At 44.7% G+C, this 19765-nt stretch overlaps 1 protein-coding gene across 1 annotated transcript; it reads right to left on the bottom strand.

Annotated features, from left to right (window-relative positions):
- Positions 1-16160: 16160 nt before the first annotated feature.
- CLDN5 (claudin 5) lies at positions 16161-18742 on the bottom strand. The gene has a single exon (XM_077293409.1). It carries the CDS (start codon positions 18723-18725, stop codon positions 18009-18011), a length of 717 nt encoding a protein of 238 aa, XP_077149524.1. The 5' UTR covers positions 18726-18742; the 3' UTR covers positions 16161-18008.
- Between the last annotated feature and the right edge of the window lie 1023 nt (positions 18743-19765).

Genomic DNA, 19765 nt, shown 5'->3' with positions numbered 1-19765 from the left:
AGCAGGAAGACAGAAAGGGCACTTTCATGGTCAGCTGAAAACCCTATCAAAACACCATCCTGAAATTACTTTAAGACTCTAGTATTAACTCATAACATCAGAGTGGCAATTTCAGATCACAAGAGCTTTCCAGACACAGAAACGAAACTACAGCTGTGAACTGGAACAAAATGCAAAAACAAACAAGGACTAAAGTCCAACTTAGCTGGGAGTTGTCTAGCAGCAGGAACATGCACAGAAAGGCTTCTGATTACAATGATGACCGGCATGGAAGTGACAGAGGAGCAAGGCTAAATAGCGACTCCCACATCCTGATGGAAACAGGTGAACAGAGAGGATGATGCACACCAGTTCAATTCCACCAGTGGCCACAGGGGGAGCCCAAAATCCAATTTCACAACAGTACCCCCCCCTCAAGGAGGGGGCACCGAACCCTCACCAGAACCACCAGGGCGATCAGGATGAGCCCTATGAAAGGCACGGACCAAATCGGAGGCATGAACATCAGAGGCAGTCACCCAAGAATTATCCTCCTGACCGTATCCCTTCCATTTGACCAGATACTGGAGTTTCCGTCTGGAAACACGGGAGTCCAAGATTTTTTCCACAACGTACTCCAACTCGCCCTCAACCAACACCGGAGCAGGAGGCTCAACGGAAGGCACAACCGGTACCTCATACCTGCGCAATAATGACCGATGAAAAACATTATGAATAGAAAAAGATGCAGGGAGGTCCAAACGGAAGGACACAGGGTTAAGAATCTCCCATATCTTGTACGGGCCGATGAACCGAGGCTTAAACTTGGGAGAAGAAACCCTCATAGGGACAAAACGAGAAGACAACCACACCAAGTCCCCAACACAAAGCCGAGGACCAACCCGACGCCGGCGGTTGGCAAAAAGCTGAGTCTTCTCCTGGGACAACTTCAAATTGTCCACTACCTGCCCCCAAATCTGATGCAACCTCTCCACCACAGCATCCACTCCAGGACAATCCGAAGATTCCACCTGACCAGAAGAAAATCGAGGATGAAACCCCGAATTACAGAAAAAGGGAGACACCAAGGTGGCAGAGCTGGCCCGATTATTGAGGGCAAACTCCGCTAAAGGCAAAAAAGCAACCCAATCATCCTGATCTGCAGACACAAAACACCTCAAATATGTCTCCAAGGTCTGATTCGTCCGCTCGGTCTGGCCATTAGTCTGAGGATGGAAAGCAGACGAGAAAGACAAATCTATGCCCATCCTAGCACAGAATGCTCGCCAAAATCTAGACACGAATTGGGTACCTCTGTCAGAAACGATATTCTCCGGAATACCATGCAAACGGACCACATTTTGAAAAAACAGAGGAACCAACTCGGAAGAAGAAGGCAACTTAGGCAGGGGAACCAAATGGACCATCTTAGAGAAACGATCACACACCACCCAGATGACAGACATCTTCTGAGAAACAGGAAGATCCGAAATAAAATCCATCGAGATGTGCGTCCAGGGCCTCTTCGGGATAGGCAAGGGCAACAACAATCCACTAGCCCGAGAACAACAAGGCTTGGCCCGAGCGCAAACGTCACAAGACTGCACGAAGCCTCGCACATCTCGAGACAGGGAAGGCCACCAGAAGGACCTTGCCACCAAATCCCTGGTACCAAAGATTCCAGGATGACCTGCCAACGCAGAAGAATGAACCTCAGAAATGACTTTACTGGTCCAATCATCAGGAACAAACAGTCTACCAGGTGGGCAACGATCAGGTCTATCCGCCTGAAACTCCTGCAAGGCCCGCCGCAGGTCTGGAGAAACGGCAGACAATATCACTCCATCCTTAAGGATACCTGTAGGTTCAGAATTACCAGGGGAGTCAGGCTCAAAACTCCTAGAAAGGGCATCCGCCTTAACATTCTTAGAACCCGGCAGGTAGGACACCACAAAATTAAACCGAGAGAAAAACAACGACCAGCGCGCCTGTCTAGGATTCAGGCGTCTGGCGGACTCAAGATAAATTAGATTTTTGTGGTCAGTCAATACCACCACCTGATGTCTAGCCCCCTCAAGCCAATGACGCCACTCCTCAAAAGCCCACTTCATGGCCAAAAGCTCCCGATTCCCAACATCATAATTCCGCTCGGCGGGCAAAAATTTACGCGAGAAAAAAGCACAAGGTCTCATCACGGAGCAATCGGAACTTCTCTGCGACAAAACCGCCCCAGCTCCGATTTCAGAAGCGTCGACCTCAACCTGAAAAGGAAGAGCAACATCAGGCTGACGCAACACAGGGGCGGAAGAAAAGCGGCGCTTAAGCTCCCGAAAGGCCTCCACAGCAGCAGGGGACCAATCAGCAACATCAGCACCCTTCTTAGTCAAATCAGTCAATGGCTTAACAACATCAGAAAAACCAGCAATAAATCGACGATAAAAGTTAGCAAAGCCCAAAAATTTCTGAAGACTCTTAAGAGAAGAGGGTTGCGTCCAATCACAAATAGCCTGAACCTTGACAGGATCCATCTCGATGGAAGAGGGGGAAAAAATATATCCCAAAAAGGAAATCTTTTGAACCCCAAAAACGCACTTAGAACCCTTCACACACAAGGAATTAGACCGCAAAACCTGAAAAACCCTCCTGACCTGCTGGACATGAGAGTCCCAGTCATCCGAAAAAATCAAAATATCATCCAGATACACAATCATAAATTTATCCAAATAATCACGGAAAATGTCATGCATAAAGGACTGAAAGACTGAAGGGGCATTTGAAAGACCAAAAGGCATCACCAAATACTCAAAGTGGCCCTCGGGCGTATTAAATGCGGTTTTCCACTCATCCCCCTGCTTAATTCGCACCAAATTATACGCCCCACGGAGATCTATCTTAGAGAACCACTTGGCCCCCTTTATGCGAGCAAACAAATCAGTCAGCAGTGGCAACGGATATTGATATTTAACCGTGATTTTATTCAAAAGCCGATAATCAATGCACGGCCTCAAAGAGCCATCTTTCTTAGCCACAAAGAAAAAACCGGCTCCTAAGGGAGATGACGAAGGACGAATATGTCCCTTTTCCAAGGACTCCTTTATATATTCTCGCATAGCAGCATGCTCAGGCACAGACAGATTAAATAAACGACCCTTAGGGTATTTACTACCCGGAATCAAATCTATGGCACAATCGCACTCCCGGTGCGGAGGTAATGAACCAAGCTTAGGTTCTTCAAAAACGTCACGATATTCAGTCAAGAATTCAGGAATCTCAGAGGGAATAGATGATGAAATGGAAACCACAGGTACGTCCCCATGCGTCCCCTTACATCCCCAGCTTAACACAGACATAGCTTTCCAGTCAAGGACTGGGTTATGAGATTGCAGCCATGGCAATCCAAGCACCAACACATCATGTAGGTTATACAGCACAAGAAAGCGAATAATCTCCTGGTGATCCGGATTAATCCGCATAGTTACTTGTGTCCAGTATTGTGGTTTATTGCTAGCCAATGGGGTGGAGTCAATCCCCTTCAGGGGTATAGGAGTTTCAAGAGGCTCCAAATCATACCCACAGCGTTTGGCAAAGGACCAATCCATAAGACTCAAAGCGGCGCCAGAGTCGACATAGGCATCCGCGGTAATAGATGATAAAGAACAAATCAGGGTCACAGAAAGAATAAACTTAGACTGTAAAGTGCCAATTGAAACAGACTTATCAAGCTTCTTAGTACGCTTAGAGCATGCTGATATAACATGAGTTGAATCACCGCAATAGAAGCACAACCCATTTTTTCGTCTAAAATTCTGCCGTTCACTTCTGGACAGAATTCTATCACATTGCATATTCTCTGGCGTCTTCTCAGTAGACACCGCCAAATGGTGCACAGGTTTGCGCTCCCGCAGACGCCTATCGATCTGGATAGCCATTGTCATGGACTCATTCAGACCCGCAGGCACAGGGAACCCCACCATAACATCCTTAATGGCATCAGAGAGACCCTCTCTGAAATTCGCCGCCAGGGCGCACTCATTCCACTGAGTAAGCACAGCCCATTTACGGAATTTCTGGCAGTATATTTCAGCTTCGTCTTGCCCCTGAGATAGGGACATCAAGGCCTTTTCCGCCTGAAGTTCTAACTGAGGTTCCTCATAAAGCAACCCCAAGGCCAGAAAAAACGCATCCACATTGAGCAACGCAGGATCCCCTGGAGCCAATGCAAAAGCCCAATCCTGAGGGTCGCCCCGGAGCAAGGAAATCACAATCCTGACCTGCTGAGCAGGATCTCCAGCAGAGCGAGATTTCAGGGACAAAAACAACTTGCAATTATTTTTGAAATTTTGAAAGCAAGATCTATTCCCCGAGAAAAATTCAGGCAAAGGAATTCTAGGTTCAGATATAGGAACATGAACAACAAAATCTTGTAAATTTTGAACTTTCGTGGTGAGATTATTCAAACCTGCAGCTAAACTCTGAATATCCATTTTAAACAGGTGAACACAGAGCCATTCCAGGATTAGAAGGAGAGAGAGAGAGAAAGGCTGCAATATAGGCAGACTTGCGAGAGATTCAATTACAAGCACACTCAGAACTGAAGGAAAAAAAAAAAAAAAAAAAAAATCTTCAGCAGACTTCTCTTTTCTCTCCTTTCTCTGTCAAATAATTTAACCCTTTTTAGGGCCGGTCAAACTGTTATGGTTCTCAATGGCAAGAGAACATAGCCCAGCAAACATAAGAACTAGCTCTTGGAAGGATGGAAACTAAACTGACCATGAACTAAACCTGCCGCACAACTAACAGTAGCCGGGTAGCGTAGCCTGCGTTTTATCCCTAGACGCCCAGCGCCGGCCGGAGGACTAACTAATCCTGGCAGAGGAAAATATAGTCCTGGCTCACCTCTAGAGAAATTTCCCCGAAAGGCAGACAGAGGCCCCCACAAATATTGGCGGTGATTTTAGATGAAATGACAAACGTAGTATGAAAATAGGTTTAGCAAAATTGAGGTCCGCTTACTAGATAGCAGGAAGACAGAAAGGGCACTTTCATGGTCAGCTGAAAACCCTATCAAAACACCATCCTGAAATTACTTTAAGACTCTAGTATTAACTCATAACATCAGAGTGGCAATTTCAGATCACAAGAGCTTTCCAGACACAGAAACGAAACTACAGCTGTGAACTGGAACAAAATGCAAAAACAAACAAGGACTAAAGTCCAACTTAGCTGGGAGTTGTCTAGCAGCAGGAACATGCACAGAAAGGCTTCTGATTACAATGATGACCGGCATGGAAGTGACAGAGGAGCAAGGCTAAATAGCGACTCCCACATCCTGATGGAAACAGGTGAACAGAGAGGATGATGCACACCAGTTCAATTCCACCAGTGGCCACAGGGGGAGCCCAAAATCCAATTTCACAACAGTAGGGTAAGACATAGTTAAGTGTTGGGACTAGCCCAGAGAGGGAGGGGCTATGTACCTGGATCAGAGAGGACTTCCTGGTAGTGACTCAGACAGGGCCTAGCATGCAGCTAGAGTAGACTTTTAGTCTGAATGCTCAGCAGGGCCAAATGAAGTGGGTGTTTTTTGGAAAGGAGAATGGAGATTGGGACAGAGATAGCGTGATCCTCAGATACAGAACCGAGACAGAGAGAGAGAATTACAGAGACGCAGAGAAAGGGTCAGTGTCAGCTGAGAGGACTGGCCAGAGAGCAGAGTCACCAAGTGAGAAGGGTCCGGAGAAGATATGCCTAGCAGCAAGGCCCTGAATAGCTTGCAGCTCTTAAAGGTAATGGGCCAGGATGGAATAGAATGCAAAATGAAGCGAGTATCCCAGGCGGGATCTCCCTAAGCATCAGAGAGCTTAAGACTGAGTCCGGTCATATCAGGAAACCCTCTCCTTTATGAGAAGACTCAGATGTGAAACCACAAGAAGAGTTAATTATTCTCAGGGACTGTACTGTGGTGTTAAGCTGGGTGATGGTGACGGAAATGAGACCAGTGGAGGCAGGAATGTATGAGGCCGAGGACGTAACGAGACTGTGTATTGAAATACTCTGTATTAATAAAAAAGTTGTGAGAAGTTGTGTACCCGCTATCCTGTGTACATAGTTGCCATTCAATGGCTGTTTGGTAAAGCGTTGTTTGTTAAAAACTGGTGGTCTCTTTTAATGAACTGGTTAACATCTGTTCCTAGCAAACTAGCGTCAGTTACATGAGGCCTGCACCCTCACATAGCACAAGTGCACACACTCAGCTATAGTATAGTGCCCTCACAGCATAATTCCACATACCCCACCAGGAACCCCACTTTCATGTAGCATGCTGGGGTGCAAGAGATGAGTACCTCGCCAACGGCTACTGCCCTGCACCACATCACACATGTATACCACCATCCCTTTGGACCGTTATTAAGTTGGAGAGGTTCTGCCAGCCTTTTGGTAATGTGAGTGAATGCGTTTTGTTTGTCCCTTTGCTACGACACCAAAAATCTGTCTCCTAGAAATATTGAATAGCTGAAATCACCAATATTCATATCTGGACATCAGAGCCAAAACGTCTCTCATCGTCCAGTTCTCCTTTGAAAAGGGGAAGATTTGGCTTGGGAAGTGTAATTTCCTGCCTCTGCATGAACAGCTCTCAAAGCTTACTGATTTTTTTCCCCAGCAGATATCCTGTTTTAATCACCTGTTCACGGCAATAGGTCTATGTTTCAAAGGAGGTTGGAGTGTCAGCTCCTCCCCAGTTATAATTAGTTTTCTCTCTTCCCCATATGTTCAATGTGAGGACATGTCCCCTCCCTGGAGATGTTTTATGGATTTTAATTTTTCTCTATGACAAGAAGACAAGTTTTGTAAAATGCTCATTTTCATGTCAGGAATTGCAATTTTCAAAAGTAGTTGAAAAGCTCTTCAGACTTGAGTTTGCAAAATAAATACATCAGCCTCATCTGCTCTAAAAGATCTAATTTTCCATTGTGACCTAAATCCTGCACTTTGTGGATTTGCTGTGGATTTTATCCTTTGCTGTGCAATGGTTTTGTGAGCACTGTTCATTTACATATAGTTACTATATAGTACGCTGGACTGAATCAGAAATGAAAATCTGAAAACAATATATCATGTGACCTAATAGTAGCAACATAAAATATTTGTCCAAAATGAGCTTTTTATAACAAAGACATTTTAAATCACTTCAGCCTCTTTAGAACAATATAAAATTAAAGTATCTGAATTCCTGATCACGTATTATTCACACAGCAGCAGCTCAACATGCTTAACGTGTTCACACAGCATGTGCCCCAGCATAATCCAGGATTGACTGGTCATGCTGGTATTTAGTGAAATTGCCATTCAGTCATACATTTTTCTGCCCTGAGTGTTTATTACTGTCCCAGAGAAAATTATCTGTTGGTGAAAGGATGTAAGAATATATAGAAGGCTGACACTTGTTTTTTAAATGTGAGTGCTGTCTTGGATGTAGAGTAGGGTTGAGCGACCTTGACTTTTTTAGGGTCGAGTCATGTTTCACGAAACCCGACTGTTGGAAAAGTCGAGTCGGGCGAAATCGGCCGATTACTGCGCAAAGTCGAGGATCGGCCGGAACACGAAACCCTATGCACGTCAATGGGGATTTTTTTTTCTCTCTCTCTCTCTCTCCCCCCCTCCGTCCGTCCCAGCACAGAAAATTTCGTTTTACACATTCCAAATCGCTACTGCGCACAAGCGATAAAATGGCGATAGGCGTGCAAGCCCTAACCCCTATGTCATCACTCTGCCCACGCTCCTTCATTGGCTGTAAAAATGGCGCTAAATGCGTCATACGAAACGCGACTTTGGCGCCAAGATCGCGTACCGCATGGCCGACCCCACACAGGGATCGGGTCAGGTTTCATGAGACGCCGACTTTAACAAAAGTCGGCGACTTATGAAAATGAACGATCCGTTTCGCTCAACCCTAATGTAGAGATAAAGACATTAGAAGGGTCACGATTTGAAACTTTTATTGTACTTATAGATCAGAGGTGTCCAAACTCTTGGCGACTCTGGGCTACATCGGAAGAAGAGTTGTCTCGGACTGTACATTAAATACACAAACATTAACAAATGCTGAAGGGCAAAAACGGTTTGTTCAGAATTTTCTGCCTCCACAGATAAGCAAAAGGTTCCTCACATAATAATCCTAATTATGCAGTGGCCCGATGAAAGAGTATTTTAAAATCGTCGACCAGGTCACAAGTTTGTGATCACTAATTGAGAAAATGTACATATCTAAGTAGTAAAACGCTACACTGAGGCTGGTGCGTACACATACGACACGCTGAGACTGCTGTATATATCACATAATATTCACTTAGACTTCTGTGTATATATACAGTACAGACCAAAAGTTTGGACACACCTTCAGATTTTTCTGTATTTTCATGACTATGAAAATTGTACATTCACACTGAAGGCATCAAAACTATGAATTAACACATGTGGAATTATATACACAGCTGATAGTCCTACTGAATAGACTGTTAGAATTTGTATTATGGCAAGAAAAAAGCAGCTAAGTAAAGAAAAACGAGTGGCCATCATTACTTTAAGAAATGAAGGTCAGTCAGTCTGAAAAATTGGGGAAACTCTGAAAGTGTCCCCAAGTGCAGTTGCAAAAACCATCAAGCGCTACAAAGAAACTGGCTCACATGAGGACCGCCCCAGGAAAGGAAGACCAAGAGTCACCTCTGCTTCTGAGGATAAGTTTATCCGAGTCACCAGCCTCAGAAATCGCAGGTTAACAGCAGCTCAGATTAGAGACCAGGTTAATGCCACACAGAGTTCTAGCAGCAGACACATCTCTACAACAACTGTTAAGAGGAGACTTTGTGCAGCAGGCCTTCATGGTAAAATAGCTGCTAGGAAACCACTGCTAAGGACAGGCAACAAGCAGAAGAGACTTGTTTGGGCTAAAGAACACAAGGAATGGACATTAGACCAGTGGAAATCTGTGCTTTGGTCTGATGAGTCCAAATTTGAGATCTTTGGTTCCAACCACCATGTCTTTGTGTGATGCAGAAAAGGTGAACGGATGGACTCTACATGCCTGGTTCCCACTGTGAAGCATGGAGGAGGAAGTGTGATGGTGTGGTGGTGCTTTGCTGGTGACACTGTTGGGGATTTATTCAGAATTGAAGGCATACTGAACCAGCATGGCTACCACAGCATCTTGCAGCAGCATGGTATTCCATCCGGTTTGCGTTTAGTTGGACCATCATTTATTTTTCAACAGGATAACGACCCAAACACACCTCCAGGCTGTGTAAGGGCTATTTGACCAAGAAGGAGAGTGATGGGGTGCTACGCCAGATGACCTGGCCTCCACAGTCACCAGACCTGAACCCAATCGAGATGATTTGGGGTGACCTGGACCGCAGAGTGAAGGCAAAAGGGCCAACAAGGGCTAAGCATCTCTGGGAACTCCTTTAAGATTGTTGGAAGACCATTCCCGGTGACTACCTCTTGAAGCTCATCAAGAGAATGCCAAGAGTGTGCAAAGCAGTCATCAAAGCAAAAGGTGGCTACTTTGAAGAACCTAGAATATAAGACATAATTTCAGTTGTTTCACACTTTTTTGTTAGGTATATAATTCCACATGTGTTAATTCATAGTTTTGATGCCTTCAGTGTGAATGTACAATTTTCATAGTCATGAAAATATAGAAAAATCTTTAAATGAGAAGGTGTGTCCAATCTTTTGGTCTGTACTGTATATATACAGTGCCTACAAGTAGTATTCAACCCCCTGCAGATTTAGCAGGTTTACACATTTGGAATTAACTTGACATTGTGACATTTGGACTGTAGATCAGCCTGGAAGTGTGAAATGCACTGCAGCAAAAAAGAATGTTATTTCTTTATTTATTTATTTTTTAAATTGGGAAAAGTATTTTCAGAGGGTCATTTATTATTCAACCCCTCAACCCACCAGAATTCTGTTTGGTTCCCCTAAAGTATTAAGAAGTAGTTCAGGCACAAAGAACAATGAGCTTCACATGTTTGGATTAATTATCTCTTTTTCCAGCCTTTTCTGACTATTTAAGACCCTCCCCAAACTTGTGAACAGCACTCATACATGGTCAACATGGGGAAGACAAAGGAGCATTCCAAGGCCATCAGAGACAAGATCGTGGAGGGTCACAAGGCTGGCAAGGGGTACAAAACCCTTTCCAAGGAGTTGGGCCTACCTGTCTCCACTGTTGGGAGCATCATCCAGAAGTGGAAGGCTTATGGAACTACTGTTAGCCTTCCACGGCCTGGACAGCCTTTGAAAGTTTCCTCCCGTGCCGAGGCCAGGCTTGTCCGAAGAGTCAAGGCTAACCCAAGGACAACAAGGAAGGAGCTCCGGGAAGATCTCATGGAGCTGGGGACATTGGTTTCAGTCAATACCATAAGTAACGTACTCCACCGCAATGGTCTCCGTTCCAGACGAGCCCGTAAGGTACCTTTACTTTCAAAGCGTCATGTCAAGGCTGTTCTACAGTTTGCTCATGATCACTTGGAGGACTCTGAGACTGACTGGTTCAATGTTCTCTGGTCTGATGAGACCAAGATCGAGATCTTTGGTGCCAACCACACACGTGACGTTTGGAGACTGGATGGCACTGCATACGACCCCAAGAATACCATCCCTACAGTCAAGCATGGTGGTGGCAGCATCATGCTGTGGGGCTGTTTCTCAGCCAAGGGGCCTGGCCATCTGGTCCGCATCCATGGGAAGATGGATAGCACGGCCTACCTGGAGATTTTGGCCAAGAACCTCCGCTCCTCCATCAAGGATCTTAAGATGGGTCGTCATTTCATCTTCCAACAAGACAACGACCCAAAGCACACAGCCAAGAAAACCAAGGCCTGGTTCAAGAGGCAAAAAATCAAGGTGTTGCAGTGGCCTAGTCAGTCTCCTGACCTTAACCCAATTGAAAACTTGTGGAAGGAGCTCAAGATTAAAGTCCACATGAGACACCCAAAGAACCTAGATAACTTGGAGAAGATCTGCATGGAGGAGTGGGCCAAGATAACTCCAGAGACCTGTGCCGGCCTGATCAGGTCTTATAAAAGACGATTATTAGCTGTAATTGCAAACAAAGGTTATTCCACAAAATATTAAACCTAGGGGTTGAATAATAATTGACCCACACTTTTATGTTTAAAATTTATAAAAATTTAACTGAGCAACAAAACTTTTTGGTTTGTAAGATTTATGCATCTGTTAATAAATCCTGCTCTTGTTTGAAGTTTGAAGGCTCTAACTTATTTGCATCTTATTAAACCTGCTAAATCTGCAGGGGGTTGAATACTACTTGTAGGCACTGTATACATGACATAGGATACACTGAGACTATTGTATCTACATTATGTAGAAGACACTGCAATTCTGTATACATCACATAGGATACACTGAAACTCTGGTGTATATACATTGCATAAGAGGTGGGGATATCTAGCCAGTACAGGTGCACTGGAGCATAATCGTACTGGGACAAAAAAGCTCTTTCTCCAAACTGTCCCCACAATGTTGGAAGCATATACAGGTGCATCTCACAAAATTAGAATACCTTCAAAAAGTTAATTTATTTCAGTTCTTCAATACAAAAAGTGAAACTCATATATTATATACAGTCATTACAAGCAGAGTGATCTATTTCAAGTATTTATTTTTGTTAATGTTGATGATTATGGCTTACAGCCAATGAAAACTCAAAGGTCATTAACTCAGTAAATTAGAATACTTTATAACACCAGCTTGAAAAATGATTTTAAAATCCAAAATGTCTGTCTACTGAAATGTATGTTCAGTAAATGCACTCAATATTTGGTCGGGACTCCTTTTGCATCAATTACTGCATCAATGCAGCGAGGCTTGGAGGCGATCAGCCTGTGGCATTTCTGAGGTGTTATGGAAGCCCAGGTTGCTTTGATAGCAGCCTTCAGCTCATCTGCATTGTTGGGTCTGGTGTCTCTCATCTTCCTCTTGACAATACGCCATAGATTCTCTATGGGGCTAAGGTCAGGTGAGTTTGCTGGCCAATCAAGCACAGTGATACTGTTGCTTTTAAACCAGGTACATTTGGCAGTGTGGACAGGTGCCAAGTCCTGCTGGAGGATGACATGAAGTGCTCTAAAATTTCCTGGTAGATGGCTGCGTTGACTTTGGTGATGATAAAACACAGTGTTGGTCAGATTTTTGTTTTGTGTAGTTTGTTTTCTGGAGCAACAATGCTATATTGTGAACGATCCTGATATTGAATAGCACGTTGAGGCTTTAAACTTTTTTTCTCACTATATGAATGTAAATTTGCAAAGATTTTGCCAATTGTTATTTGTACTTACTATTTGGATATACTGTATATGTCTCCATGGTAACAGGCTACAAACAGTCCCTGTGTAATCAAACTCTGGTAGTAAGTATGCAACAAATTAATAAATTGTGTGTTGCGCTTTTGTATAATGCTGTCACCTTGTCAATACCAAATTGCAAAAGCCATGCAGAATAGAGAATAGAATTTTTTTAATGGAATTTTCCACATGTATCCTGTATATCAGATTAGTCTCAGGGGCGGATGTATCATTGGCACAACCAAGAGGTAAGGGGGCCCATTTTTACCCCCAAATCAGGTGAAATTGTGCTTTATGATGAGCTATTGGACTAAAAATGGCCCTTAAATTGTTCTTGTACAGGGGTCCAATTCTGTCTGTATCAGCCACTGATTGTCTGGTATCATGGTATTTGCTGCTGAAGGCCTGAGAACGTCAACTTAGATGGCAGCTTTTTGCAAGCGACAAGTGAAAGAATGACCTCATGTTGCTATGTCTGAAGTGAATTTCAGTGTTTAGCTCAGTTATTTTGGGTTTAAGTGAAGAAAGCACTAATGACATTGTGTGTATCCAGGATATCTACATAGTACTTGGATAAGGATCTCTCCTTTATCTTACTGACTACCTGACTACATTTTACAAATTAAGATTTGTCAATTTACATCCTAATAAATTTTTATCCAGATATATATTTTATAATATAAATAAACTATAAAATGTGGCCCAATCTGGAGATCCCTGTATGTACATAGTATTTTGCAGTGTTGCTCATATTGGCGTTCATGTCACATGCACAAACATAAATGTTTTTTCTTTGAATTTAAGGTGATATTTGGGAAGCGTAAAGGAAATGATACATAGTTTTCTAATTACAGTATTTTTCGGACTATAAGACGCACCAGACCATAAGACGCACCCAAAATTTTGGGGTAAAAAAATAACAGAAAAAAAGAATTTTATAAGATGAGGGTCTGTCTTATTGTCCGAATTTAAGGTATCTTACCTGAGGGGTGGCGGTGGTACAGCTGGGTCACAGAAGGCATGGTCCCTTCCTTAGGAAGCCAGCGGCAAAAGTGGGGCAATGCTGCAGTCCTGGGGTGCGATGCTGCAGGTCTGGTGATGGCGGTGAGGCAGAGCATGGAGCAGGGTCCCTTCCTCAGGATGCTGGCAACAGCAGTAGTGGGGCAATGCTGCAGTCCCGGGGTGCGATGTTTCAGGTCCGGAGTGGGCAGTGAGGAATAGCATGTCCACGGTGAGCAGAGCCGAGTGCATCACCGGTTTACCTGCAGCCATCTTCCCGAAGCAGGAGGCTTCAGGAAAATGGCTGCCAGAGGCCGCGCGTGTGCAGATTGAGATCTCGGCAGCCATTTTCCTGAATCCAAGTGCTGCCGAGATTTCAATCTGCGCTCGTGCGGCCTCCGGCAGCCCACAGCTTCAAGAAGATGGCCTCTTTGTGGGACCACCTTTTGCTGCAATTACTGCTGCAAGTCTGGGATATTTTTCTACCAGCTTTGCACATCTAGAGTCTGATATTTTTGCCCATTCTTCTTTGCAAACTAGCTCTAGCTTAGTGAGATTAAATAGAGAACGTCTGTGAACATCAATTTTCAGGATTGCCATGCATTTGGTTCCATTTATCTTCGCATCAACTCTGACCAGCTTCCCTCTCTGCTAAAGAAAAGCATCCCCACAGCATGATGCTGCCACCACCATGTTTGATCGTGGGGATGATGTTTTCAGGGTAATGTGCAGTGTTAGTTTTGCGACACGCAGAGAGTTTTGCAATTAACCCAAAAAAGTTATACTTTGGTCTCATCTGACCAGAGCACATTCTTCCACATTCTAGCTGTGTCCCCTACATGACTTTTTGCAAACTGCAAATGGGAATTCTTATGGCTTGATTTCAAAAATGGCTTTTTTCTTATCACTCTTCCATAAAGGCCAGATGTGTAGAGTATGTGACTAAGGGCTCACTCACATAAGCATATAACATGGTCATGTGTTATCTGATGTTTTATCAGATAGCATGAGGACCAATGTTATTCTGTGGGGAAGTGCAAATCTGTTTTTTTTTCTTATGCCGATTCAGCATGAGAAACAAATATCACAGAATGCTGTGGGCGGCTCTGGAATTCAGATTATGAGTACCCATACAAGTCTATGGGTGTGTGTGAAACATCGAACTGTACTCGGATTTTGATCGCCGCCAGGTGTTCAGCCAATATCATAGCTGACACCCGACTCTCAGAGTCATGTGCAGTGATAACACTGCTTCTGGCAGTTCAACCCCTAAATGCTGCAATCCATATAGATCGCAGCATTTGCAAAGCAAGGAAAGGGAGGGCTTCTCCTGTCCTCCAATCGGTGCCATTGCGACCCGATGTCGGGGTCACCAGGCTACAGCAAGCCCCTTAGACCGTGCGCAGAGCATAGTCTAAGGGGGTTGTGTCAGTGCAAAACTGACAGTTATAAACCATTGTAATGCTTGTGCATTGCAAAGGTTTATAATAGCAACCAGGCATATGAAAGTAAAAATCTCATAGAGAGACAAAGTAAAAAAAAGTAAAAAAAAGTCATTCCTTCTCTCCAGCAGTGTTCGCTGGAGAGAAGGAATGAAAAATCAATGTTTTTTTTATTATTTTTGTGTTTAAAATAAAGATCCTTGTCACCTGCCACCTCCCACCCCCTGTGCGTCCGCCTGCTGGCATTAAAATACTCACCCAGCTCCCGCGATGCTTCCTCTCAGCGCCGCAGCTTGTCCTGTATGAGCGGTCATGTGGTGCCGCTCATTACAGGGATGAATATGCAGCTCCACCCCTATGGGACACACAATCCGTGAAAACACGCTGACATGTGCAGAGACATTTATTTTAATGTTTCTACGTGAGTCAGTGTCTCCAGTACGTGAGGAAACTGTCACCACACGTACCGGAGCCACTGACGTGTGAAACAGGCCTAAAACAGTATCAGGGGTCATCAGGCTATTTCACCAGTTTCTACTGCTAAACTGATACAGGAAAGATATAAATCTTTGTACCTTGTTAGCCAGTAGATAGAAAAATATTAAGATGTGAGAGTCCTCAGTGGTTGATATCAACTGATGACCTGGATCAAATAACGCAACAAGCAATGCTTTTCTGATCCTTCCCATTAAAAGGTTTGTCACAACAATTAATGCCCTGGATGAAAGTCAACTATCCCTCAGCAAACTATGAGGTCCATTCTAGCATCAGTTTCCCTCTTGCGTCTTAGCCCGGCTGGATGAAAAAAAAACTGGGTGGCCAGATGTATGACTTGCAAGAGTGTCAAACAAACCAACTGACAAAGAACCAAACTGTAAAAACTTTGGAGCACTGAAACCCACCAATTGGTTAAAACGCAAATTCACCCCTCCCCCCCCAAAAAAAAATAGGGTAGCTCGAATATGAAATGATTAATTGTAACATTGAAAACAGCATACACACTTGACCTTTAACAAAGGAATAACCAGCATGTTTAATGTGATGTCATGGTGAATTATTACTAACGACTTCTCAGTTTGCGAAATACAGCGGGATTTCACGCTAATGATCAATCAAACATGTAATACATTTTCCTAATGATTTGCTGTGATGGTTGTAAGGGTTAACAATCACTAAAAATCATTGTCTATGGTTGTCAGTATATTGGCTTCTTTGAAGTTATCAAGAACACTGATGGGTGTAACAAAATGCTATATCTAATACACTTTACCCTCATACCCAGCACGTTGCTAAAATAAAACATCTAAAGGTATATATAATATTTATAGAGCCTTTAGAATAAATAATAAACAGAAGAAACGAGCTGTTTTTCCTAAAAAATCATTTATTTATATTGAAAATACAAAGAGACTTTGGTAACCTTTTTTTTTTTTTTGCAAAATGCATACATTTAAATAAAAGTATTTTTAATACAGAATTATAACACATGAAAAACATTTAATTAACTATTTAAAAAGGTACCAACCAAGAGAAATCCAGATTCTGAAGAAATAGCTAAATCAGACAAAGCCTAATGAGATGCAATGCTAATACTGACAATTGTATTTATCTTTCCAAAACATTCTGATCCCCTGATACAATATTACAGGGAATGTCCTGATCTGTATATAATCTATATAACGTGTATTCATTGTGTCCCTGCATCATATGCATGGGGATAAAACAAGCGGCTCACATACATGAGAATGCAACTGACCCTTAGGCTATGTTCACACTCATTTTTTTTAAATGATCAGCTCTAAAATCTTTTTTTCAGGAACATTTGGAAATCTCTTCCTATTCATATAAGCTGTGTGGACACAGAGTTTTCTAGGAATTTTTGGAGCAGAAACTTAGTGGATATTTTCTAAATCCTCCTTTAAATCTCAGAACTCCTCAAAAACGTTGAGTTTCCGCTCAGTTTCTGTTCCGATAACTCACTAAAAAAGGCTCAGTGTGCACATACCCTTAGATGGGAAAACCACTGGGCTGTACATTTGAGAGGCATTTTTTTCTGAAGATGTTTTGAAAAACGCTTGGTGACAAAAAAGCCCCTCATGTCATGATCCTGATGGAATTTGCTTCAAACTATTCAGCGTCCAATCAAAAGGCTGCAAAACCACTTTAGGAAAAAAAAACTATTCCAAAACTCCTCAATACCTCTTCAGAAAAAAAAGATAAACTCTTTAAAAAGTTTCCTAGAGTAGTTTCCACTTGAAAAAAAAAAGAAAACTACGGGAATACTTAGCCTAAGTATGTGCACACTGCGTTTTTATGGGCTGTTTTTGGAGCAGAAACTGAGTAAAAACTTCTCAAATCTTCCTTAAAAACGCCTAAAAAAAGTCAGTTTCTGCTGCAAAATCTTCTAAAACCCCCTCAGCGTGCACATACCCCTAAGCAGAACCTACATGGAGCATTTTTGTACTCCATTTCCCCCCATTTTAACTATTTAATGACTGATGCGGACCACGAAAGGTATTCCTCCACTGCCGCTGTAGCTGATATAGGAGATGGTCCCTTGTACCACGTCTCCATGTTGCCTAAACCTTTTAAGACCAGGTTCACACACGGTGACTGAAATTCCAGGTGTGAGGTAATGATCCCTCAGAATTAGAGACACTCCGTGCTTTTATAGGAAAGAGTCCACAGCGTTTCCTCCCATCATTCCACAGAAGAGCCCACAGAAGAGCCCACAGAAGAGCCCACAGATTGTCTCCAGGGTGTGAACACAGCCTTGTCAGCTGCCTCGGAATGTAATAATAGAGGAAAAAATATAGATCAGTGGCCGAGAAACAGCAGGGGATGCCACCGAATCCTGCCCGGAATAACGGGCGAGAGCAAGGCTTCTCCATCCGACACCCCACACCAGCCTGTGGGACCGGGCATAGCTGCTGAATGTGCCGTCCGGGCACTGTGCTGGCAGACACGGGGGCGCAGGTGGCACCTCTGGCTCTGTATTAGCCCCTCCATAGCACTGGCAGCAGGATAGTCTTCTATCTACACATATATACACAGTGAGTGCAGACACTATTCCAGTCATCTAGGTGGTGCGGGTGGCACGGAGGTGCCCGCTGCCGGGAGGTCACTTGGAGGAGTCTCTGTAGGAGCCTGTTGGCAGTGCCAGGGCTGTGCCCGCACCCCATGCGGAGTGACCAGCGTCCGACCCCAGTAGTCCCTACACGTAGTTCTTCTTGTCGTAGTCCCCATTGGAGGTCGGTCTCCGGGAGGCAGAGTACTTCACCGGCGGTGTCCGCTGCCCCCTCATAGGGCACGACAGGCAGATTAAGACCCCGCCGAGGAGTAAGAGGGCAGTGGCTGCCCAGCCGACATACAGCGCGGCCCCCATCTCCCTCTTCTTGGAGGCTGGCACATGGGGGTTGAAGAAGTCCTTGATGACGATGTTGGCCGTCCAGCAGAGCGGGATGAGCACCAGCAGCCCGGTGACGATGTACAGCGCTCCCCCGGCAAACACGACGCGACTCTTCACCCCGCTGCCCTGGAAGCAGGTGGTGCACTGGGCTCCGACCACAGTCACCAGGAGGGCGACGAGCCCGACGATGGCAGCCAGGACCGTGAGCGCCCGGCCAGCCTGCAGCTCGGGCTCTAGCGCCAGGATCGAGTCGTACACCTTGCACTGCATCTGCCCCGTGCTCTGCACCACGCACGACATCCACAGCCCTTCCCAGGTGAACTGTGCCACCACGATGTTCTGCTCGATGAAGGCGGACACCTGCCACATGGGCAGCGCACATGCCAGGATCACCCCTACCCAGCCAATGATGCAGATGGACAGCCCGAAGATCTCCAGAGCGAATGCTCCCATGGTGTGCTGTGTGGGCAGTGCTGGCGGTGTCTCCTGGCTGACAGTGTGCCCGGTGCTGCCAAGGTGCATCTGAGACCCCAGCCTCTCGCCTCTCCTATTAAGTAGCTCTCCAACTCCAGGCCAGCCTCGCCCCGGGGATGCCCACCCAGCCAATCAGGGGCTCCAGCATCTGGAGACTGCCAATCAGGCACTGGTCAGGGGCTGCCTAGTCAGATATGTCGTGACTAATCGTGGGAAGGAAGGGCTGGGGGTGAGGGGGCTCCTGGTGTAGGGAGGAGGAGGACCTGGCCAAGTACAAGTAAGACAGAAAGTAATAAAAAGTGAAAAACAGCAGAGTGAGGTGGACAGTGTGTGCTGTGGGCTCAGGAAGGGGTGACCCATAGTAATAAGATGTGTCATGGCACACAACTCCTGGGGAATACCAGCCCTGTGCCCCCCAGGCCACCCTAGGAATTCTGTGTGACCAGGCGTCACTGGAAGTGTCTTTCATAAAACCAGTCCTAACAATACAAAGAAATGGAACCTGTGCCCCTATACCTAGTGCTACGTAATATCAGTCATCTCTGTAGGTATAACACGTGCCCCCTATACCTAGTGCTAAATAATAGCAGTCATCTCTGTAGGTATGTTCATGAAAAAACAGGCGCACTCCAGTAGTATGAAGATTTATGCCAAAAGTATATCTTTATTTGTGCGTACAGACATCACCAGGTGCTTTATGACGTATACAGGTTGCGGACAATAAGGTTAACGTTTCGACCGGGGGCGGTCTTTGTCAAAACCTCACTTATGGTAGGGGTGCAGAGAGGAAAAAAGGAGTCAGTCCAATAAAGGCAGTGCCTATAGGAACGTGGGGAAGCTATGATGCTGCATCACCAATGGAACGGACATAGCTTCCCCACGTTCCTATAGGCACTGCCTTTATTGGACTGACTCCTTTTTTCCTCTCTGCACCCCTACCATAAGTGAGGTTTTGACAAAGACCGCCCCCGGTCGAAACGTTAACCTTATTGTCCGCAACCTGTATACGCCATAAAGCACCTGGTGATGTCTGTACGCACAAATAAAGATATACTTTTGGCATAAATCTTCATGCTACTGGACTGCGG

Source organism: Ranitomeya variabilis, chromosome 1, assembly GCF_051348905.1.
Source record: "Ranitomeya variabilis isolate aRanVar5 chromosome 1, aRanVar5.hap1, whole genome shotgun sequence".
Taxonomy (NCBI): Eukaryota; Metazoa; Chordata; class Amphibia; order Anura; family Dendrobatidae; genus Ranitomeya; species Ranitomeya variabilis.
This window is presented reverse-complemented; position numbering and strand designations above follow the sequence as displayed.

Excerpts from the sequence above, each read along its gene's own strand:
- CLDN5 (XM_077293409.1), bottom strand. The coding sequence starts at position 18,725 with ATGCACCTTGGCAGCACCGGGCACACTGTCAGCCAGGAGACACCGCCA.